Genomic DNA, 25,541 nt, shown 5'->3' on the forward strand with positions numbered 1-25,541 from the left:
ACTAAGATCCTGGCCATGCACTGTAGGCTAAATACTGGACAAATACAGAACTTAAACAGGGTTCCAGCCCAAAGTGCTTACAATCTAAATCAAGTGAGACAGATGTAAGACAGCAAAGAAATAAGGTTTCTTATTCCTTTTACCTGTCACCTCCTGCTAAAATCATAAGCTCTCAAGTAGAAACCATGTTTTGCTAAATATTTATGCAATGATTAGCCATGATAGCCCAGCAGTAGTGTAACAAATACCATATACCACCATATGCCACCCTCTGACTTGTTAGTGTAAGTTAACAATAACACTTACCTGCAGTTTCAGAATATGCATAGCTGCAAATTCATAAAATATTTATTTTATTCCTTATATGTCATAGATTCACAAAAATCAGTAAATATTAAGGTTTCAATCGGTACAGAAAAGCTAGGAAATAGCAGATACCTTTTTGTGCATATATATATTGTGAATTCATACAGCATAAAAAGATATTTCCTACCGCTCTGTTACATCAACTGGTATATATAATCAGTTATGAAACAGGCAGTTGTTCAGCATTATTTATTATTGCTCTACAGATAGGTGTGGTTTGGTTGGTAGGTTTGGTTCCTACCTCCAAAAAACCCTCTGTTTACCCCAATTATTTTTCATGACAACTACAGGAGCTGCCAAATAAATGTTCCATCCTAACAAGCACCTTAATCACTAGGTTAGAGTTGTGCAGGCTTTTACACGTTCTCTTTAAAGCAATTATTCATGAATTTTTATTTTCTTGCACCACTTCAGCAAGAGCGAGAGTAGTAGCTCCCGCATCTATTATCTGGCAGTCTACCAGCTATGGCACTCTCCAGGAACTCAGGAGATCCTCCGTTTCTCTCCTCAGTCAGGTAAAAGAACCAAACCTGCACCTCCATCTTCAAGAAGACAGCAGCAGAGACCTAAAGACTGGGATTATCGCAAGCAAACAGAAGCATCTTAACTGCAGCCTTGGGCACAATATGCAAAAGGCAATATTAAGGCTTTGTTTGTCTCCCCTGTATTTGCTATAGGCAGCTGTATGCTGAGCATGACAGCAGGGTTAAGTCTCATTCTTCAATTCTAATTTTCTCACTGTGCTTCTTAAGTAGGTGCTCTGTATTTCCCTGGTCGTGGGGGGGGGGGGTTGGGGGGGGGGCAGGAGCTTAGAAGTTGCATTCAAAAGATTTACAAGCTGCTGAAATGACAGAAAAATTTTCAGAGAAAGTAACAGGGCTTCTCTTCCTGCTTTCTTTTCCAATACTTGCCATACTGCTCCCTTGGAAACACAAGAGGAAAACCTTCTGGATGAGAGATTAAAGGCTGTGTGCAAGCAAGAGCTGCAACCTTACCGAGGAAACAACTAAGCTGCCTTAGTCCTACCTATACAGTGAGAATCAGAAGGACTCCTTGGACAGGAATAGACAGCTCATTAACTGGTCTGCTAAAGTTGGTTTCCTATTAATGAAAATGTAAACATACTCCTCTTTTACTGTAGGTCACATATTGCACTCTCATACAGGATAGACGTCTTTCTTTTTCTCCCCTGTGGAAATGCTGAAATTGCACCATAAATTGAGGCTAGCTTGACAGTCAGGGTCCAGACCATCTTTTTACACACACTGTACTTTTGCATAGAGGTATGCGTCTGGTGTTCTACCTCATCAGCAAAGCAAAACTGGAGGAGTGTTATTATCTCAGACCAGAATATGGAAGGGTTAGTGTGTCCCTGAAGGAGAAAGAATGAGGAATTTGGGAGTGCCCGATATGGAAAACATTAGACAGACCCAGACTTTGGAGCAAGCTCTGGCAAGAACTGCGTTTGCACACTAAGGAAACACACCTGCATATAAGAGGCATGTCAGACGTCTCAGGCACTAGCTAGGCTACACAATACCTACTAACCTCAGCTTGGTCACACTTCTTCACAGTTTTGTTAGAGAAAGTATCATCTGCAAACGGTTACTAGAACAGACTTTTAGAAGAGGTTGGCCTTGCATGTCATCTAAGGCTGAAGAACCATCCTCTAAAATGCAACTATTCTGAGGTCTCCACCCCAAGCAGTCACAGAACTGTGAAGCCAAGGCCTTTAAAGTGAGAGAGAAACATATGAAGCCAAACAGTTAAGCAAGGGAAATACAGGAGGCAACAGATGCTGCTAGTAAACTGCACTATTGAAACTATGAAATGAGTCTTTTCCGAGCCCACTTTGAAAGTGAGCAGCAACAATGAGGGCCTTGCATGAGGAAACTGTTGCCAGAGCAACTCCTGTGGATTTTACCAGCAAATTACCCCCAAGAATGAACAGAGGATTTGAAGGACTGTACTTGGGGAGAGCTGAGGGATTACAGCAGACACTTCCCAAGGGAACTGTATCAAACTAATTACAGAGGAAACAACTGCACTGTGATCACTATTTTTTATCAAAAAATTAGTTGGACAAAGAAAGAAATCACTACCCTAAAGAGAAACATGAATAGGAAAGGTTTATATCAACTTAGATCTCAGCTTCCAGCCATGAAAGTACAGGATTGTTTCCACAGCAGAATAAAGATGCATCAGCTATAAACCATTATTTCCTTTGGGGATGGGCGAGGAGTTAGATTCTGATCTCATTTAGTGATAAATCCCAAGTAGCTGGCAATGCATTTGCCCTCAATCAGCTACACAGATGTGGCAAAACTGTCAGCTTATAAACTTGAACATGACTGTTGCTTGGAGGATAGGAATTAAAAAAAATAGTTGGGGAACACACTAAAATTATGCTTTAAGCTGCAGCAAGATATAGTCAATTAAACAGGTATACAGAAAAATCTGGCATAGTTCCACATACTCTAATAAATAGTTCACAAATATTTAAGTAATCACGTATGGGTGCAGTTTTAAAGCATGCACAATAAATTTACATTTCTAGACCTTTTTTCCTGCAACCTGAATATGTATAAATAGAAATTTTGAGAAGAGAAACCACGATATTTATTTACATAGATGTGCTATACTTGGGAAAAAAGAAGCAAAAATATATTCAGGAAAGCAGTAGTTGGACAGCCCATTTTGCTGCCTAAATACATGTAAGAGCCTGTCTGTAACATTTGGCAATAGAGGCACGTACTTGCTTCCTACCCTTGCTATGAAAACAGTGAACATCAGAAAGCGTTTAAAGACAGTTAACTATGGGCAGCTACTTAAAACTACATTTACATGCAAATGTCCATAGCAAAATTAAAAGATGTATGGCATGGAAGAAGTGATGCAACAGCCAGCCATATTATTCTCTCCCTTTCTAAACAATAGGGTGAAAATAACAGCTGCCTCAGATTCTAATACTAGTCAACATAAATTCTTCCTCAACTGGAAAAAGACTAACTGAACAGAATTAGAACTATAGTATCTAATCAAGATGTCATTCAAAACAAACAGACCAAACAGCCACAAACAGTAGTGTTGAAGGTATAGTTTAATGCAATAAAGAAATCCTTTCTGACGTGACCTGTGTTCTTCAAAAAGCAACTTTATTCAGAATATCATCTGTGACTTCTTTTGTAAGATCAAACAGTCAAGGTTTAATGGTCAGCGGTCATTTGCTGGGGTTGTAAACCTTTCAGAATACAAAGCCATATTAGTGCAGTTCATGCCAACATTTATGCAGCGTGGACACCATTCATAATTATTTTGACAAAGTGATTAAAATCTGTGAATTCTTAACTATTTCTTAGCAATTTGTACTCAACAGTGAAGAGAAAGGCTGAGCTTGAGTCACATCTGTACTAAATTTTACCATGATAAAGACAGAAAGAAATAGGGATCTTGAGGACATATACTGATAAATTTTCTTCTGAGACTCAGACCTCAAAGAATATACATCAAAAGAGTCCAAGAATACGATATTCTTCCTTTGTAAAGGGTATGGATTTACTGTATCTGCTTACAAAGGCAAAGTATCTGAAATGCCTTCAGAGCTCAGGTATTACAACCTGTTCTTGCCAGAATCCCAGGCAACAAGCTCGTATGAGATCATATATTAGGAACTTGAAACCCAGTTGAGTCACTGGAGTTGCACCCTCTACACTGTGACCAACAAATCCAGTAAACTCAGCACCTTCTGAAGTTTTCCTTTAAAAGGCCATGGACTAACTATATTTAATAACTAAAGAACAGCTTCTTAATCAATTTGTTTAACATAATTTGAAGGGGTAGAACCCAATAGCCCTGCTCATTGAAAACAGCATAATGTATTGGCAGTTAATTTTAGTGGGAACAGCCTCCCAGGTGCTGCGCAAAACACAGTCCCTGCCACCTTAAGCCACATGTTTCCATCACAGCTACACAAATAGTCGTGGTGCAGCATAACTTGCATGAAGGAACTGATCAGCCTGAAAATTAATCTAGTTTACAAAGAAACTTGTTTTCAGTGAGATCAGTTCACTGACAGCTCTGAACATGGCCACACAAGCCCCAGAGGAGAAACAGGAATACCTAGCTAAGGGAAGGCATGAAAACCTATTTCTGCAGCAGCACGTACTACCATTTTAAAGCAAAACCACAGCAGTCTTGGGGTATGTGCCCTCTTAGTGACTGAGATGCATGTGGCTTGCTTGCCCTAGCCCTTGGCCCTCAGTCTTCATCAGCTGGAGCAGCTGAGATTCAATAACACCCCCCTCCTTCTCCCCAGTCTCTATAGAGCTGATCTTATCAGCATCTTTGGATCTTGTTTTCAGCTGAGGTAAAACCAGACCAACAATCTACAAGTCTTACTGGTTTGTCTTCAAAACTGCTACATGTGCAGTGTCTATTGTGTTTATTTCTTTAGCTAGCTTTTAAGCATTAAAGCAGGTGAATCTCAAAAGTATTTATTTAAAACCCAATCACCATCCAGTTCCTTAAGTGCAAAGCAATTATACACTACTCTTTCAGTTGAACGGTAAGAGCAATTCCTATAAATATCTGTATAGAAGACCTTAAAGATCATCTAGTTCCAACCCCCCTGCCCTGGGCAGGGACACCTCCCACTAGACCAGGCTGCTCAAAGCCCCATCCAGCCTGGCCTTGAACACTCCAGGGATGGCGCATCCACAGCTTCTCTGGGCAACCTGGGCCAGTGTCTCACCATCCTCACAGTAAAGAATTTCCTCCTAACATCTAATCTAAATCTACCCTCTTTCAGTTTGAAACCATTACTCCTTGTCCTGTCATTACACTGCCTGATAAAGCCCCTCCCCATCTTTCCTGTAGGCCCCCCTTTAGGTACTCGAAGGCTGCTGTAAGGTCTCCCCAGAGCCTTCTCTTCTCCAGGCTGAATAACCCCAACTCTCAACAACCCCCTGTCCTCACAGCATGGGTGCTCCAGACCTCTGATCATATTCGTGGCCCTCCGCTGGACCTGTTCCAACAAGTCCATGTCCTTCTTGTGCTGAAGACTCCAGAGCTGCATGCAGTACTCCAGGTAGGGTCTCATGAGAGCGGAGTAGAGAGGTAGAATCACCTCCCGGACCCTGCTGGCCATACTTCTTTTGATGCAGCCCAGGATACAGTTGACTTTCTGGGCTGCAAGCGCGCATTGCCAGTTCATGTTGACCTTTTTGTCCACCAGCACCCCCACGTCCTTCTCCTCAGGGCTGCTCTCAAGCCATTCTCCACCCAACCTGAATTTGTGCCTGGGATTGTCATGACCCAAATGCCGGACCTTGCACTTGGCCTGGTCGAACTTCATGAGGTTTGCATGGGCCCACCTCTCAAGCCTATCTCAATCCTGTCCAGGTCCCTCTGGATGGCACCCCTTCCCTCCAGCACGTCGACCGCACCACACAGCTTGGTGTCATCAACAAACTTTCTGAGGGTGCACTTAATCTCACTGTCCATGTTGATGACAAAGATGTTAAACTGCACCGGTCCCAGTACTTATCCCTGAGGAAGATGTAGCAGCTTCACCATTTACTTCCAAGTTTTGATACTCTTACCATATCCAGTTCTACTGAGCAGTTTACTGTGAACAACAGCACACTGGCTTCCAGCTGTAATAAATTTTTTACTGACTTCTCCAGTAAATTCCTCTTATTTCTTCATGATACCATTTTAGACATGTTTGAATTTTACACTATCCATTTTATATTTAAATTTAGTAAGGTGGGCCTGAGCAGAGGAAGAAAACTTTAGTGCACTGACTTTTATTAGCTATTGCACTATGGGCTTGAAAAAAAAAAGCTTACTGCACTTTGATTCTCCAACAGATAACATGCTACTGATGCTATAAGGGCTCACGGCAGAGGCAGAGTTAAACAAGAATCACTGGCAGCACAGCAGCAGTTAAATAAGAGCTGTGGGTCCTCCACGGCAAGACAAGAAAATTCTCCCATTTGTTACAGTTCAGTTTGTATTACTTTACCTGACCTGTTAAAATTTGGATATCCCAAAGAGAATGCTAGGACGCTTAGGAAGAAGGCTACTTTTGAGTCTCAAAAGGAACATATTAGGCTCTGCTAAGCTGAACAAAGCAGCACTTCTTAGTTGACTTAATGCAAGTGGACAGTGACTTGGATGCAGAAGCTGGTTGTGGGCCAGAAGTGAAACACAAGCATGGGGCTCAGCTGAGTGCATTTGACAAAGCTTTTCCTGTCTTCCCAGTACAGAACCAGGTTCCATACACCTGACTTCCAGTAGTCCTACAAGTACATCGTCACACTCTCAATAGGAGAATCAAAGATGGGAGAGTATTTAAACAGCTCCTTCTGTAATGTTCCCCATACACCAATTAGGCAAGGAACTATAGAATTTGATTCCTGGTTCAGAGGTCATTGGAGAAAGAAGAAGAAACACCAAATGTCAAATGCAAAACAAAAGCCTGAAAACTTGTGGTTGTAGCAGCAGTTTACGCTCAACTGGAATAAAGATAATATTTACAAGAAAGCTGGGTTGAAAATAGTATCAGGTTTGGAAACCTACATCAAATGTATAAGTAAGTGATAAATGGTGATGGATCAACCTAATCATCTTAAGATAGCCCTTGATGTCTTGTAGTTGTATAAGATTCTAGAAAAAAGTTTAAGGCTCTAGGAAAACAAACCAAATAATTTATAGGAGAAAGCATTATGGATGTCAGTGACAGAACTCTTGTGGTTCCCTAGAGCTGAACTGCTGAATATATCAATGCATCAAATACTGAGGGTTTTGTAATTACAGGGCAACTAACATAATGGGGTGTGTGCACACATGATCAAACCAGTTCCACTAGCAACACATCACACTTAAGAAATATGGGGTTTGCTTTTCATTGTTCTTTTGCATAAAGTGTACATGATGGTCTGCAAGCTTAAAAAAAACAACACACAAACAAAACCCCCCTCTGGCATGCCTCAGGATTACACTGTGTTTACCATGATTTAGGTGGAAAATGAATCACAGTTCCCAGATTTCAAAGTGAATCTTCCATTCTAACGATGGAAACTTACCTTGTATCTATCAGTTTAGTAAGTGGGAGTCTCTGACACAGACATCCTTCCCTAAGAGGACTCAGACATACAAAAAAGTGTGTGTTTTTTTATTATTTTATTAAAATATTACACTTTGATTATTTGCAGCCCCCTAAGAATTTTCCAGGAAGATGCAGAACAATATATAAATATTTGGTCTGATTTTATGCTTGTTTTACTGGAGGCTTTTTTCCTTCCCCACTTCCTTTTCACAAAATACTATTGAGCTTCTCACTCTTCCACTCAGGATTTGCTATAATTCACTCCAGAAAAGGCCAACAGAGGTTGGAAACTAAATGTGGAAGAATTTCTCCTGTGCAGTTCTCCTTAACAACTGTCTAAGACAGTCTGGAGGCATAGAAATAAAACCCATCACACATAATGACACTTGCAAGCTTGATTGAGGCTCACATGCTCTGGTTGACTGTATTTGGACAAAAAGCGACCCCTGACTCCAAACAAACAGTCCCAAGATAGTCACCTTTCTCTGGTAAAGAATATCTCAATTTCATTAAGTGACACTGAAGGGCTCTAATATATCAAGTGAGTCATGGTCCCTGCATGTGTAACAGTAGTACAAAGAGAAAGCTGAATCAGGGGGAGAAAATAATTACTTGATTTTACTTAGAAAGGCAGAACATTTACTTCTGGCTAGCATGGATAAATAAACCTAGACAATACCCATTTGTTCACTGAATTCACAAAATAGCTGTGCCTAGTGCAGAAAAAGGCCAACTGAGAATTATAGAAGGGTTCTCCAAAGTTGTACCTGCTACAATTGTATTGCGAATGTAAGCCTAATGCTTATGTGCCTTCAAACTAACCTGAAATAGTCCTGTGACTAGTGTTAGGGTACATCTGGTTTGGCCATCTGCATTTGAAGGATCCTGTAGGAACACATCAACCAGGTTCATGCTTTGGCTAACTAAATCTAACTCAGAAAGTTTGCTATCAAGGGGATAGTGTTCTTAACTAGGTAGGTAAATTGGGAATATACTTGAACTAAAAGCAAGTAAATGCCAAGGAATGACCTTATCTATCTGGATGGCAGGTGTGGCACCAAGAATTACTCTAAATTTTGGAGATCTGCCTTGTTTAACCTCAGCCAATAGTAAAATTCTGCATCAGCACATTATAGTGCCAATGCAGTGACTGATTATTTTGCATTACTTTTGTTCATTTGAGGTTACGCTTGTTTATGCAATGTCAAAAGTCACCTTTGAAATGCATCAGAAAATTGGAGCACTGAAACCCATCTAGAACCTCACTAAGATAGGGTAAGTGGTTTGATAAGACAGGTTTATCAAACTCTTTGTTATCAGTTCACATCTTTAAGAAGACTCCATTGTATCTCAAGCAAACTGTTTAGAAGACTAGGAGTGGAAGCATTTCAGGCATTCTCTCCCCCTTGCAGTGATCATATCACATTCATTCCCTGTGACAACAACAGTTACATGGGAACTATTTAACCACCATTTACTTACAACTAGGCTCCCACACTTGAGAAAAGGCTCCAGTCAGGGAAGCACTGAGCTGTGCTGCACTGTGTGTACATTGCATTGTAACTAAAAGAAATGCTGGGCACCTGCTGTTTCCTCAAAGGAAAGAATTGTAGAACAGTATGAAATAATGGTGATAAAAACATGAAGTACTACACAGATATATTGAGCTCTGGCAGTGAGACTGGAAGTGAAAGCTGCACTGAAGTAGGAAAGCTCCAAGATGTCAACATGCATCTCTTGGCCTTAGGACACTGGTAGGGCAGCCCAAAACAGCCTGTTGCACTGAATAAACCACACAGGATTGGTTTTTAGGTTGGGGATGTTTTTTATTCTACTTGATCCGAGAATACATGTTTGGCTGTTAACCAGCTGCTTACTTGGGTAGCAGCTATGTATGTTGGGAAAGCTGTATCTGAATTGTGTCACTTCCACAGTCCAGCTGAGTATCTTGATGGCAACAGTCATCATCTCAGTATACAACTACACAAGTTATGAGGTAAGAAACAGTGCAAGTTCAAAGCACATTAGTGAGTGTCAACTACTTATGAGCAGGCAATGCAATGGAAGTGGGAAAGCAACCCACAGTCACTCTGGTTTTAAATTCCCACTAAAGCATCGCTAGCATAGCCATTCTTGTACAATCCATACCTTAGCTTGTCCACACTAAGTAGTTAGCGTAGGCAGGCCTTGGCAGTAAATAGGATTTATTTCTATTTTACTAGACTTTGTGTCTTTTCTGGTTTTTTTCGTCTCACATAGCTGGAGACATTTGTGCCATCATGCACCATTCCTGAGAAAATAATTATATGAAATTCTGTATACCAGATGGACCAGTTGGTCTGACTCAATACCTGAAGTTGTTATGACCTACACTCTTTGGTGCATGCCCACACTACAGTCAAAGAAAATAAGACATGAGCAAGAAATAAAAGCTATCATCCATAAGCTTCAGTTATCTGAAGCTGGCATACAGCTCAATGGTTTTTGTGTTGGCCTGCCAGTAGAAAAAGAAAAAAAAAAGAGAAAAGAGAGATTTACCTTTTCACCTTTTACTCCACTGCAGTCACATTTGGATGAAGATGTACATCCATGGCAAGCCTTTAAAGACATAAGAAAAAATTAGATGTTTTTAATCAGCATAAGACTATATGAAGTCTTCAATACTATTACAAAAGTTAGCCTAAAATGTAAGCTTACAAAGTTTGTCATCTAGCCATTATACATGTTTTCAAAGCAGATACAGTTAACTGAAAGTTCAATCACCTTTATTAATACCTATGCTTGTAAGTAAGTATATTACAGATTCCCTGGAAGTTTTAGACTTTTAGATTTGTGTTTAAACACAAATTACTCTAAGTCAAGATACAATCCAACACCTATAGCCAAAGGGGCCAGAACTTCAATAAAACAGGCTCTTCAGCACATGCCTCCACGCTGAGAAGAGTCCAGTTATGGTTCCCACCAGCAGATGTCAGGTTTTGCACAAGAGTTTAACCAAGCCTGAACCTTATGAGCATATTTGTCAGTTGTTGGAAAAATACTTACTACACAATTAATTCCTCCCTCCACAGCTCAGTTATTGAGAAAAGGGTTTGTTGTTTTTTTGGTTTTTTGTTTGGTTTTTTTTTTTTTAAAATGGATTTCATATAGCTGCATTCATACTTCATTACAAAGCATGACAAGTCAGCTACAACAGACCCTAGCATAAGGGGAACAACCAACAGATATTAAGGGGTCAGAGGAGGGAGATACGGAAGCTTGATTCGCAAAGATCCAAGTTAGGTAACCTTTTCATACCACATTTTCTTAGTTTATACTCTTTCTCCCCCACCCCAACACGGATTGCTCATTAGAGCTCCATGTTGATTTCAGAGATGAGCAGATGTGATTAAAGAAGTGAGATTTCTACAATAAATGAAATTTTTTTTTGAGAACATCTTTACATAATACATTTGGTCATCAATTTTCAAACCTCTTCAGAGTTAAAAACCATGACCCACATTAGAAGATTACTACCTGAAATACTTTAGGGTTTAACTTGTTCTGAGAATAGGTGTGGCATTGTATTAAAAAGATACAGCACATACTTCAGTTTTGGAAAGCTGGGCATTTAGGGTCCTCTCCCTACCCAGTAATCTACAGAGAACATTACGTACAAAGTTTCAATCAAGCAGGAGACCAGTTGGTGTGTCAGATCTAAAGTACGCTCAACACTTTAATTCTAGTCTTCATTATCACAGAAGCATTTAGAGACATGACCCATCACCTACCTGGCATTAGGAATACCCTGGCTCTTAGCCTAAACCAAGCATCAGTCTGAAAACACGGAAGGAGGTTAATTCACCTGGAGCTACACAAACCCAGGATCAACTGAAGCATCTTGTAGCAAAAGGCAGAGCTTTTGAGTTTTAAATACAGCAGCAGGGCTATACAACATGACTAGTGCACCTCTCCAAATCTTCCATTTGGCTTTTTTAACTAGTTTCTTGATTAGATGTACATGAAAACTCAAAATTCTTAGTTAACAGGGGTTTATTGAGCTATTTCCTAAAGTGAAATTAAACCTTACTAGCCAGTCTAGGTTTTCAAAGATCAGACTGGACAAAGTCCTGAGTAACCTGGCCTGGCCTCATGGCTGACCTTGTTTGGAGCCAGGTGTTTGGCTAGATGCCCTTCTGATGTTCCTCTTGAATTCAAGTTATCCTGTCATTTGGTATCAGATCCCTTTCACTTTTAAGAGTGGATTTTAAAAACGCAAGTTCTTTGTGAACCAGTTTTAGGCTTAATCTCATTAACAAAGCTTCATTTAAAAGGGATTAACCTTAGTTACATGCAATATTCCTTTGCCTCACAGCACAGGCCTAACACAAAGAAATAGCAAGTCACCTAGCTCCTAGCTCACTGTGCAGCAGCACTGATTTCTTATTGCAAGGATACCACAGAGCACACTACATGAAAGTCTCTGCTGCCTCCAAGAGGCAGGGGGAGGAAAAATGAAGTAAATCAATGATCATTAAAAACTATGAAAAGCTGCACAGTGATAAAACACACATAGGCTAAAATAATACACATGGAAAGCATGATCAAGATCCTATTAGGTTAGGAAACAGAAGAGACTCATTCAGTATTCCTCACAGCTTCCACAGAATCTAACAGAAATTTCCTGAGTTTTCAGGTACAGGAAAGCTTTTCTCCCTGTTCACTCCAATAGGAAGCTGAAGAGGAAAAAGATGGTTTGAGATTACATTGCCCCTTCAACAAAACAAGTTAGATATACACAATTTTGTGAAGGTGAGTTTTTAGACAGTGGCACTCAGTATCTACACTTTGCTACCATATCTCTACAATAAAACTGCAGAAAACTACATTGTTAGTGCTAGCACATCTTCAACTGTGATCCTGTCAGCACGAACAGTACGCAAAATAGATCCAAATAATAAAGAAAATTGAATCATGGAATAGTTTGGTATGGAAGGAATTACTCAAAGCAGGGCAACTTAGGGCAGGTTGCACAGGCCCTTGTCTAGTTGCATGTTGACAAACTACAGTGGTGGAGATGCCACAGCCTCACTAGGCCCTTGATCTGGTGTCTGACTGCCTTTATGAGGAAGCTTCCTCCTCGCCCCTAAAATCTCACCAGAATTCCCTATATTGCAACTTGTATCCATTGCCTCTTACCCTATGCAGGATGAGGAGCCTGGCTCCATCTTTGCTACACCCTCCTAAGCAGGAAGGAGGCAGCCATAAGATTTACCTCCTCCCCTGAGCACTTCCCCATACACCCTGCCTCTCATCCATGGGGGTCCCAAAACAAAGCACAGAGAGGAGTGCTCTTTAAGTCCCTAATTCTAAACAAGCTGGCTGACTTTTGCTCATTTTGAAAAAGCTGACAAAGGAGCACTTTTCCTACATATGCTGGCAATAAGTAATGGCAAATATGACACTGAAAGTGTGTACTTCCCAATAGTCTGGCATTTAAAAAAAAAAAAACAGCTTTTAAGATAAGTCTGTATAAAGTTTTTGAAGAAAGTGCTTCTGTCCCTTATTCCATTAGTTTAAAGAAAAAAAAAGTGCTTTGATTTAATTAATACAGTCAGGTTTAAAAAAACACCACTGTCTTCCACAGTCAATTATATATTCAGACTGGATTCCTTACAGTTTGAGCAGCTTCTTAACGTATACAATTCGCCTGTCTTGAGTCAGGCATACTCACCAAATGCTTTTTGACTGATAGGCTTGGCTATCCAGTTCAGATGCATTACTTGCAGGAAGGGAACATGGTCTTTCCCGAAGAGCAGTGAAGGGAAGCTAGAAGTAGTCTGTAATCAGAAAACTCTTCAAATACCCACTGTAATCAAATGGTAGTAATTTTTGGCTTAAATCCTGGGAAGGGCTATTCACCTATAAGCTTATCAAGAAATATTCCCTAAACATTCCCTCAGCAGAGTCACTTATCTTCCTGTACAAAAGCTGTATTTGGCAGATTGTGTTTCTTATTTGCATTAACTTGTATCCCCCAATTGAGGTTTTTGGTTGCTGTTTTTTTTTTTAATGAAATAGTTTGAAGAGAAAAAGCCCTGAGAATTCGTACTATATCAAGATCAATTCATGCCACTTATGAGTTGTACTGCAGTAGAGCATAAAAAGCAACAAAGTAAAACATGTTGGCACAGCAAAAAAAAAAAACTTAATGACCTGTTCTAAGGGAAAACTTTCTTCTTGTTTAGACTTTTCAATAATCTCAAGGCCTTTTTTACTTGGGAAAGCAGGCACAAAAACTGTGCTACAGGAGAACGCATACCGCATAACAAGCTAGTACAAGTTGGAAAGCCACTCAGCAGCCACAGGCTAGAGATTTCTGATGTCACAGATTTAGTCCTGTACCTCATATTAATGCAAAGAAAATCCAGGCTCCATACTACACATAGCAACAGTTGGAATTTCTCCTGCACTTGAACAATAAGTTACCTACTCTTCAATGAAATAAAGAAAGCAGATACAATGACTACAATATTTCAAGCATAGAAAAAAAAAAATCTACGTTAAGAGCAAGATTTAGATGGCTACGATCAGTAGTTTGCCCTTCATAACAGCTTAGCCATCACTAGTTCTGAGAATTAGGTGACTTACTGTGTTTTCGGACATGGAAAATTAAATTACTCCAAACCTCAGTGGAGCTCCAAGTTGAACTTGGTACGTTTGTTGCAGGTTGGGGAACTGAACAAGCCACCTGCCTTGTATTAGGTAGCCAAAAGCCTTCGCTAGTAGTTAACTTCCTAGCTCTGCCAGGAAGGACACATTGTCTTATGTGACAGGGAAAGTGATAAGAAGGTACTGGATGTAATAGTGAGTTGTGGCTTGATAAGAAGCTGGTCACAATGTCCATGCCTATTAAAATCTCCATTTTCAACTACACAAAGATGGATAAGGAATCAAGGCAGCTTTTAAGAACAAGACTGAAACTGCTCAATTTGCTTCTTACCTACTGTATTCCTGTTGCCTCCCTCCACTCCCCACCATGTACCTGTAAAGATGAATCACTATTATCGCCATTGCCTTTGCTGTGATGTTTACATAGCAAGACACAATCAAGGGCTCCAATTAATCTATTCGAGTTTAGCTAATCCTTTCATTGGATTTTCCTGACAGCTTCTACCCCATTGAATCCATGTGTGGAGAGCAAGTTCCTTTCATTAGTATATAAAAGGAGGGATGGTATTGGTTTACTGGTCAAAGGATAATTCTTCCAGAACAAGCTCAGTCTTTTGTGTCTTACATGCACTGAGGAAAACTGCTTTATGCCACTAACAGAATGGGGTTTTTTGTTTGTTTTTCAGTTTAAAGAAAAAAAGTATACATTTGAAATCAAAGTCACTACTTACTCTTGGCCACAGGTTTATTACAGTCAGCTCAGTGAAATGAATAAGCCTAAGTTACCCTCAAAATCTGTTTTGGCTAGAAGCCTACTTTATGTACTGGGCACACTCCCCTCCTTTCTCATCAGGCCTCGAGATGTCAGTTACAAGGCAATTTCACTGTATTCCACTCCCTCCCCACCTCCCAGCTGCCATTCACAACAGGACTGGACAAAACATTTCTAAAAAACACCAGGAAGATGAATGCTATTCCTGAAGAGAACAGCAACTTGTGACTTCCTAGAACTGTGAAAAGAGAATCTTTTTCATTGACTACCAAAAGCAAGTTAATAAAAGTTATAGAGGACTAGTTAATGGCTTCAGGTAGGTTAGCCAGACTTTATATCTTAGTCTGTCAGAATCAAAGTAACACAGCACAATTTAAGCAATACATTAACCACCTAACTAAAAAATTTAGATGGGAAATGTAGTTGTGCTTCAGAAGTGATTTACCATTACAAACACACAGCTGCAGGGAAACTAAAAGGTTAATTGTGTGCATGCAGGAAGGTGCGTAGGGAATATCTAAACCCCCAAACTAAAGTTTGCATTAGTGCTTAAATAATGTTTAAGTACCCAAACATATAGGAGTTTAACAATATTTTAATACTCTTTCCATGGGAAAGATTACAGGGATAGGGAGGGAAGCCAGTCATTTGCAAAGCTTGAAATTTACAAGTTAGAAATTAACAAACAAGAGAAAGGTGTGACTTCTTACAGAAGCACAGTAGATGAATTAATAAGGTGCTTTTGCAAATGATCAGAAGAGTTTTGACATGATCCAAGTTGCTCACAAATAAGTTCTCAATCCAGATATCAAACAGTTGGATAAGAGAAACAAGAAATAGTCTGAACATTTACAGAGTAAGCAGTTTCTTTACTCCAACATCCTCCTTACATATTATTTTATCACGAATGTAGGATTTACTGCTTGATAACCCCTCTCATTTCTAGAATAGCATAGCAACATTACTGAACCTACCTAGCAGTGCAGTTTATACTGACAGATTATGTTATTTTCTCAACATCTCAGTTCTGCTGGCAGCAAGAGGTCAAGTAAGAAGCAAAACCTGATTGTGTACAGCCACTGATTTTAAATGATGGTGTGGCCTGAAATGTATTAAGACTCTCTTAGAGATTTAAATGACCACAAAGCTTCAGCATGCAACATCTCTTGGGATTAACATGCACACACTAGCTTCATAAAGACATTGTCCTGAAGGGAATCAGACAGTTATTTGACAGCACAAAATTGTAAGCTATCTCATCAGGTGAGAAAAGTTACCTCCAGCAGGGAAAAGATGCACAGAAATCACTGAAATAAATTCCACCTAGGAGAAGTTGGCCAATTTAAAACTCTGCAACACACTCTGCTGACACGAGCATAACTGAACTGTGAACAATAGTCCACAGTGTGCAAGTGAGGTGCAGAGAGCAAGCAGCAAAGGCTAGAAAAAATGTTAGTGTGCACTCAAGCCACACTATGCAGCAATTGCTGTTTGAGTCCTGTATTTGTATGCTCCCATACTTTTTTCTAATGGCTTCACTACAATTTATTTGAATACATGTAATCAAGCCTTTTGATAGTTTCCTTTTACTAAGGCTCCCATTCACTAGAATGGTCAAAGGAAGAACCAGTCATAAAATCCATTCAAAAGCAATTAATCCTTGAGGGCTTCCATACAGCACACAGTCCATCTCCCCTAACAGTTCATGAACACGAAACTTGCAATTCAATCCCAGATACTTTTTCACAGATATGAGTAACAGAAATGCCTCTGCAAGGCTGATGTGCTTATGAGTCATTCTCCTACCTGCAACAGGCTTAACTGTACAGCTACTTAGGCTATGAATTACTGCTATTCAGAGGTATAATCTCACCTTCAGGATGGACACATAGTAGACTAAGTACTTCAGGGTTTATTTTTTCCTTTCCTTTCAAGTGTTATGAAAACCTAACACAAAGAGCACTTGCTCCTAACACGAAGTTTTAGATTCATTATCAAGCACCTCAGGTCTCTCCCTTCAGTATTTACCATTATCACATGACCAGGTATTCTTGTTAGCAATCTAATCAGGTAATAAAATTAACACAGTACTACTTTCTTTCAAGAGCAAAGCAAAGAAAAAAAAAAGATGAATGAAACACTGAGTCTTGCATTCTGATATAGGGAGTAATATCAAACCACAAAGACCAGTGTTAAAAGAACTACAGGCACATCAAACCCTTAAGTTCTTGCACTGCATGCATCACCCCCACAAGGTTTTTATTTGCCAAAGAGGAACGGGGAGAGGCGTTAGAAACAACGGGAGTGTTGACTAGGCTAAAATCCATGTTTTTGAAGTCTTCTGGTCCAGAATACAATGAAATAGGACTTCACAATTCACCAAATCTGCCTCTAGACCACATATGTGGTAAAATAAACTTATTTCCCGGAACTCCTACAATATTCTAGATTAGCTCAAATACATACAATTTTACTGCTGAGAAGCAGTTTAACAGTGTTTTGTAGTTCCCGAAACTGCAGAAACTGCGGATTCCCAAGCTGAATCACATCGTCTCATCATTTGCTCTTGTTCATGATTTAAGGTTGGTAGAAGAGAATTTTCACAGTAGATACTGCAACTAGTTGTTGGATAACTGTAGAAGACCTATTCCTAGAATAAAGCTTATACACAGTGGACAAATCCTGCACCTTGCATAGTTATTCTTACTGCTGCAGGAGTTGTCTAAATGCTATTAACATCACCCTCTGCATTTGAATACGACAGCTTACCAGACAGGAACATAAGAATGTTTTAACATTAGAGAAAAAGGGAGCATAAATATTGGATAATTCTCTCAATATAAAGACTGACTCTGCTGTTAGAAATTCACTCCTTAAAATCAGCAAATTCAACATACAGAAAAGCATCAGTTACAAATGCCTTTGCCCTAGGAGGAAGACTACAGTACTCTCTGCTGTAATGACGCAAAAGTCTCAAATTCAATTATTCATACCTCTATTTATAACAGAAAAGAAATTCAGCCTTTAAGTTCCAAGCAGACAAAGATTAAGCTTTATTTTGGTGGTGGTCCTGAAGAATATATGTACATTTATTAGCTTGCCAAGATCTGTATAACAAAACACCTGCACAGTTATCTAGCTAAGGATTTACTACTTACCCAGGTCAAAGATTTCACCATTTATCTTCAACAAGTTAAGTTTCCTTTCACTTGCCTGGACATGAATATAAGTAAGAAACAAAAGGTTTTGTGAGGATTTGACAAGCAGAGTTAAGACTGCTATTGTGAGTTCTAATTACGATTTCACATACATTCTCTTTAGGCTTAACAAGAGTACAAGTCTGCAGATAACAATTTATTACTCAAATATCTGTGTGAAGTCAGCAACAGAACCTAAGCCATCACAGCTCCATAATCCAAATGGCCATTCTTTTCTCACTGAAGTATTGTATTTTTGAGCACTAACATTTCTAAAGCAGAATCTGAATTAAAATATTATTACACACCCTTTTAAGTAATCATTTCCCTCAATTTACCTAGCTAAAGATAGTAACAGAAAGATACAAAGAGAGTAAGTTTCACGGTCTAAAATGTAAGAGTCAAAACTCATCTGCAGAAGTTCTTGGCCACCTTTTTTAAAGTAAGGAAACTTCTGACATGTAATTTAACCTGTTATACTTTGAGGCACTATCTTTCTTTGAAGTCTATACAATAGAAGATCTGTTCAGACTTGCAGAGGAAGCTCTTAGCTGTAGTAGCCACAGTTCTGGCCACTGTGAACGAGAACACAAGAGGCAGGTTAAAAAGATATTCTGAAACATCTGATGTATAAACAGCCCTTCTTTTTCCTCTTAAGGGGCAGCACTCAGTTGTTTGTTATTTAGACATCTGAATAGCTTATATTATAGTAATAACATGAAACATAACTGTAAGAGACCCACTAAATCTAGTTACCACACCCCAAACAAGAGTTCTGATTATACAGAAAGTTTATGGATCAATACATTTTCTCTTAGAATACATTTTCTGTATGTATTCTAAGAGAAAATGAATAAAAATAAGTTTTCTCTTTCCTTTCCTGGAAGTTCCTAAGAAAGATTCAGAGACAAGATCTATAGAAACACTCACCTACAGATTTTGGCAGGTCGAGTGACCTGCCACGCAGCAGCTGCTACTGCTGCACAAGAAACTCAATTGGCAAAGGGGAGTAGAAGTGTAGGCTATTCAAATGTCTGAACTGCTGATCAGAGTTTCTACAAACAGGAAAAAAAAGGAACGGATTCATCCCTAGCAAGCCCTGGAGGGGCTGCAAGACAGCAGGAAGAAGCTTATGCATAAAACAGTTTTTAACCTCCCTGAAGTTAGGAGTTCCCACTTCCCTTTTTTTAACAACTAAGGTGAAAGCAACAAGCAAATATGCACAGAAGTTATCCCCTGGGGAACAAAAGGTATGCAGCCTGACAAAATCTTTCTGTATGAGATTCCTGAACCAGAGAAGAGTACAGAAAGTACAAGAGCCCAGCTGGGCATCTAGTCAACTTCCCTATCACAGGCATTGCTCCCTTTCTCCATACTTGCCTTTAAGAGCAGGAAGACTGAGAACTCTTCAGGACATGAAGAAACTTTAAGCAGGCAGCACAAGGACAGAGTTAGCCCTTGCAACTCACAGCAGATCATTCTAATTTTCTACAAAGCATTCCATCTTTGAAAATTATTGTTGCCACTCTGCTTTAATAAGTGCTGCCAGCCTTGCACTCAAACTGTAGGCAAGGAAAAGGACACGGACAGTTCTCACCACTTCTGAAAACTCTTACATTTCTGTGGTCTGTTAGTCTTACAAGACAAAGAACGGGCTTCCATGCAGTATGTTTTACTGGGTGGGACACAAAGAAAGCAAAATAATATTGAGCTCCACTGCTCTTCTCACAAGCATTTCAAATCTAAAATTAAAGAGACATGAGAAGCTAAGTACTTCTACCCCTACTCTAATGAACACATATTTCCAAACAGCTCCACATCATGCTATATGAATTTGCAAAAATTTCCTTTAACAGCAACTCACGTTACGTACTACCTTTATGCTGCCATCCAGAGGCAGCATCTTAAAAAGCATCTATGTTTAGATTTGGCAAGTATACCTCCTGGTAAATACTGTCAGAAAAGAGCACTAAAGACAGAATGTAAACTACCAGGTGGGCTTCCAGCCCACTTCATCTCCAAGTTCATGAACTGACAGATGCCAAACACCACGCTTCCCTCTTCAGCAGGCAGTGCAGCACCTGCATGAACCTCTAAATAGACAGTATTAATAGAGAAACACCTTAAAGTAACTCCGGTTGGCTTCTCAGTTTTGGAATGGGAGGCTTTGGGAATGGACAAGTTTTATACGACCTCTGTAGGCAGTCTATACTTCACTACTGCTCATTTCAGTTCTGAATGCTGAACTCAGAATGCACCTCTAGCTTTAATACAGACCATAACCAAAGTCCTTAAACAAGTACACAGCAATTGAGAGGAATGGTTTATTTTAAGCATGCCTCCATCTTAACCTGTGCAGTGACATATTTCTGCAACTAACACTAGCATTGACACACAAGCATTAAGTACCTGACATTCAGTCAGTGGCAGTATACAGTAAGCCACTTTGCTTTTCAGGAAGTCTCAGTTTTACTTGAATTTTTTTTTTTTTTTTTTTTTTTTTTTTTTTTTTTACACACAAGTCTCTAATCACTAGCCTCTTGAGGCTTCCTGATTTTTCCCAGCTGCAAATAAGAAGTGCCATATGGTACTCATTACAGGTTAAGATTTACTAGTCATTTAGGACCTTTCCCAAGTGACAGGTGTTAGATGTTGCCACTTTCTATAACGATGTCCAAATGTAACACAAACCTAGACCTGACTGTCAGCTAGGCTTGTAAGCCTCAGATATGCTTGCAAGCCAAGTATTATACAGTCGTAACACCACTCATTCTGGCAGTCTGTTTTTTAAACTTTCCTGGTTAAGGAAACGGAATAAAGATACAGGCTCCAGACTAATTCCCCAGAAAAGTGTCCTGTTCCCCACCTTCATCCATATAACATGCAACAGAGGAAGCTTCAGTTGCTGAATCCTGTCAACCAATGTCAGTCATTTGCCACTGACAACTGCACCTTCATGTGTCAAGTGCATGAAAGAGACCACACAAGAGCAGAAATCCATTTCTGCCTCTGAGAAAGGAGATAAAAAATAGAACAGCATTTCAGATCAATCCAACCCCACTGTGGTCTATTTTGAAACTACTAAAAGCACTCAGTTAATACCAAAGATTAAGCAAGTACACATGCTAAAAAGAATAGAGGCTGTGCACAGCGATATTGCATTGAGATGTTATCCGAAGAAGTACACACCCTCTTAACTGTCAGAACAAGACCTAACTCACTTAAGGCTTGGTGGGTGTCTGGGGGATTTTTTTTTGTGGTGGAGGTGATTATCAACTCCATTCTCCTTTAGTTCTTGGACCAAGTATCATAGCTCCAAGGTTCTTCTAGTTAAAGTTGTTTTATCATTTGTTTATGCCTGTAGCATCAGCATACTCTGTGTGCACATTTTAATACCTGAAGATAGCGCTACAGGCAGTCCTTTCTCTATATTGCTCAATACTAATAAAAAAAGCTACTCTCCAGCCTCAGGTAATCAAAGTTGAAAGAGTAAGTGGCACTGAAGAGGGCCAAGTTAAACAAGGAAGTAACAAAGACAAAGCATTTGTCCTAACCTCGTAAGTCAGAGGCACTTCCACAAGAACAGAGCATCAGGACATGATGAGCTGGGTGGCCCTTTTCTTCTTTCATCCACATGGGTTCAGAAATCCCTCAAGCTGATAGAAGCTGGATATTTAGCAGGAGCTCTCAGATGCCTGTTCAGGAGCTCACATACTTAACTTCAGCAGATAAAGAGTAGCCCTCAGTGTCAGCCCCTCAAGCTCATTTACTAATGCACTGGCTATGTGCTAGCAACAGTTCAGGGTCTCCTTAGAACACCTGTCACTTCAAGGGAGGTGCTTCATAGCAAGGTGCTCCTTGCTAAGGTCATTTCCCACAGACTATTTCACAGGGACAAAGAAAAAGGAAGCTTGAATGCATTTTATTGCCTTTAAAACACTGGAAGAGGCAGCTGCAGGCTACTGCTAATCAATCATTCTATCTAGCACACACAAATTTTGGAATTATATACTCAAACTTGATTAGAAGAAATAGATTTTATTCACTTATGCTAGAGAAATTATGTCTAGAGGCTATACATTACATTATCCTGAGAATCAGTACGTTTGGTCTGCACTGTGATCACCAATAAACAGAAAGCATGCTCTGGTAATTAAGTTGCACTTGTTAGAGACTTACTACATTAAAAAAATTTTTTTGAACCCATGCCAAAGAACTAGCTAAAAGGACCATAGATAAGATCTTCACAAAAAACATTAAAACCAAAAGTTTTTGAAGTATTAACATTGTATCAGTAGGAAAGGCAAAATAAATCTGATCAGTGCTAGAGAAAGGAGGTGCAGAGGGAAAGGAAATGCACTTTTCAAACAGAAGCTGATGTCTAAACTTTTATAATTTCTCCTGTATTTTGTCTCTATTGTTCCGCCAAGACCATGAAAAGATATTTTTTTAAGAAACAGTCACAATGGAGTATTCCTCTCAAGAGGTTCAGTAATAAAAACATTTCTGTACAATATGATGAACACATAAAAAAGTGTACCAGATAGTGCTTTAGTAGAGACACAAATTAAAATGTGTAATACAAATATTCCTTTTTCAAAATAGTTAGAGGGATACCACATACTTAAAACCTGCAAGCTAAGTGTCACTTTCAATGGATGCTATGTAAATACTTCAGAACTATTTGTTTTAGGAAGGGAGGAAGTCTTTAGCAGTAGCATTAAGCTTCTTCTTGCCATGACACATGTAAATTTAGTTATTGCTTTCTCCAGCAATTGGTTTTATTCACAGTCACCCTCTGGAGGTTACTCAGTAGCAAGGTAACCATATCTAACCTAAAGTGTCTCATTAAGGTGATTCTCTGAGCATGCCTGAGGATGTCAGTAAGCTGTCTTCCTTGAAACATTACATTAAAATACTGTCAGTTTAAAAAAAGTTGGAGTAGGCAAGGAAAGAGCACACATGGTTCCAACACCCTATCACAATAATTAAAGTGATGAGAACCATTCATAGGAAATAGCCTTCAAGTATCATTAAAACTCAAGATGCAGTTCAGTCTGAAATTTGGCAGAAGAAAGAAACAGCCCCTGGCATTTGTACACATTCCAAAACAGAAAGTCACTTTCTCTAAGGGAAAGTTTTCCCTGAGGCACCCTGTTTTAGGGAGTTTACCCACTCCCACAAGTGCTATTTGGAGCTGAACAAATGCCAAGAAAATAACCTGCTGCAAGTTTGTAATATATGCTCCGCACCCTGCAGTAACCAGTAGGTTAATTACAAGCACTCAACATGGAGCATTTCTACAAAGTTTTAACTGTATTCCTACAGGAAGCAACGTCTGGAATAGTTGCAGACTAAAAGGACAACAGAATCTTCAATCAGAAGAAGAAATACAGAACTTCAAAGACAGCTCCGCTTCGAGCAAGAGGTCACCTAAAGTAGCCTCCAGAGCAGGAGGATTATACTAGCAGTCTAAGTTTTTCTATGACTCTACAACAAATGACAAGCTTGGAATTTTTGCAGTTTTTAATTTTGTTCTCTACATTTAAGTATTCAAAGAGTTAAATCCAACAACGGTTTTGTGGTGGGTTATCTTTGGCTGGATGCCAGATGCCCACCAAAAAAACCCCGTAATACTATTTCCATCACTGCCCTGACTGGGTGTGCTGTTCCTCCACAATTACTTCTGTAGTGTATTAGCAATTTAAGGTTATTTAAAGAGACCTGTTTGATTATTCTCACTCTTAAGTACAGTATGCTGATGTTCTAAAAATACACATTTTCTGAGCATGACTAGACCTGTCAACAAGCATTTTCTCATTCAAGCCTAAAGTTAAGGCATTTTCTAGGTTCATTTAGGATACAAAAATTCATACTTTAGATGTAGATGTTGTAACACTTTGTTTCTGCTATTGCTTTAAGAGTTTGAAAGTTTTTAGAACAGAAAAGATACTTTCAAGGTTTTTGTGCATGTTTTTGTGCATGTCCACACATGTGTGGAGAAGCATCAGCAATTCTAATGCCAAGTTTCCATAAGCATTCTGGATCAGAAACTAAATGATACTTACATGTACACTTTCCCTTCAGACAAAAATACAAAAAACCACACCCACACAAATATCAACTTTTGTATCAATGTTTTCACCATTTGCCTGGGCAGACTCCGGTCACAGGCTTCTAGAGATTTTCAGGGCACTACTTTCCCCATCAAGAAAGGGGCAAATGAATACTGGAAGTTAATCTGACTCAAAACAAAAAACACTCAAGCCTTGCAACTTTTCTCAGCCTCTCTAGATTTTCTCATTGTCATTTTAAATATTTAATGATTTAAGAGTTAAAAAAAAAAGTAAGGGTTTTGTAGAAACCTCAAGGTTTTACCCTCATATCTGACTACACAGTGACTGGATGAAGAAAGATATGGAAAGTGAGAGAGATACAGAATAGAAATTCTAGTTTTTCAGTCCAGTGAAGAAGCCTCCTTTTCCTTCTCAGTACCTTTGCCCTTTAAGGTTTAATATACAAAAGAAGTGTTCTTAAACTGATTTCAGAATAAGTATTTTCTCTGATTAAGTCAATTCATGTTGTCTGAATGACAGCTAGAAGTTACTTTGCCTTTCAGGAACAATTGCTTCTGCCGTCATTCTGTATAACAGGTTGGTTCAAAGTAAGTTTACTCAAGAAAAAAATCACTGCCCCATAAAAAGGATTACTTTTAAAAGGTTTTTAAACTGAGTTCATAGGGTCCTTCACTCAAATACTGTTTTGCAGTGGCATTTCTTGTCAGGAAATCAAATCTTCTGGGAGTTGAAGGCTTGTCTAGCCTTGTCTGCAGGTTACATTAATTTTCATTGCATTAAGTGAAGCCATTTAATTGTGGTTTTTAATAATTGCTACTTTAATTCAAGGTGTAGCAAGAGTGAAGTTCATTGCCCAGGGTGGTCATTTTCTTCCTCTCTATCAGCCATCTGCACAATTTAAGTGCATAAAGAGAAAGGTTGGCTTCTGAAGAATCAATGCCGTATTTAGTAGATACAGCTAGATAATTTCTTGCTTAATGAAGGAACATTAGCCTTCATTGCTAACAAGGTGAAGTCGAAAAATAATCAAATGCAAGTGTTGAATTAATGGTTATTTAAGCTTGACAACTTTAGGTAATAACTAATGCTGGCTATATTTTCACCTAGAACACAGGAGTTGCAGAAGCCAAGAACCAGAATGGGCAGTAATAAAATTAACTATTCTGAATATACTGTAAACTTTGGACATTTTTCAGAGTACCGGAGAAATACCAAGAAGTCCAGTGTACATCAAAATCATCACTCTGTTTCCCTAGCTTGATTAAAAAAGTAGGGAAAGGACAAGAATACGACTACCAGGAAAACAGCAAAGAAACCAGTGTTCAGTACAGAGGCAAAGTATATGGACTCAGAACTTTTTTCAACAC

At 39.2% G+C, this 25,541-nt stretch overlaps 1 protein-coding gene across 1 annotated transcript in view; it reads right to left on the reverse strand.

Annotated features, from left to right (window-relative positions):
- COL4A5 (collagen type IV alpha 5 chain) overlaps nt 1–25,541 on the reverse strand; it is an 83,712-nt gene that overhangs the window by 50,262 nt on the left and 7,909 nt on the right. Inside the window, exon 2 of the mRNA XM_074599931.1 lies at nt 10,016–10,075. Coding sequence (XP_074456032.1) covers nt 10,016–10,075 — 60 coding nt within the window. The remainder of the gene's footprint in view (nt 1–10,015; nt 10,076–25,541) is intronic.

The sequence above is a fragment of the Larus michahellis genome, chromosome 9, assembly GCF_964199755.1.
Source record: "Larus michahellis chromosome 9, bLarMic1.1, whole genome shotgun sequence".
NCBI lineage: Eukaryota > Metazoa > Chordata > Aves > Charadriiformes > Laridae > Larus > Larus michahellis.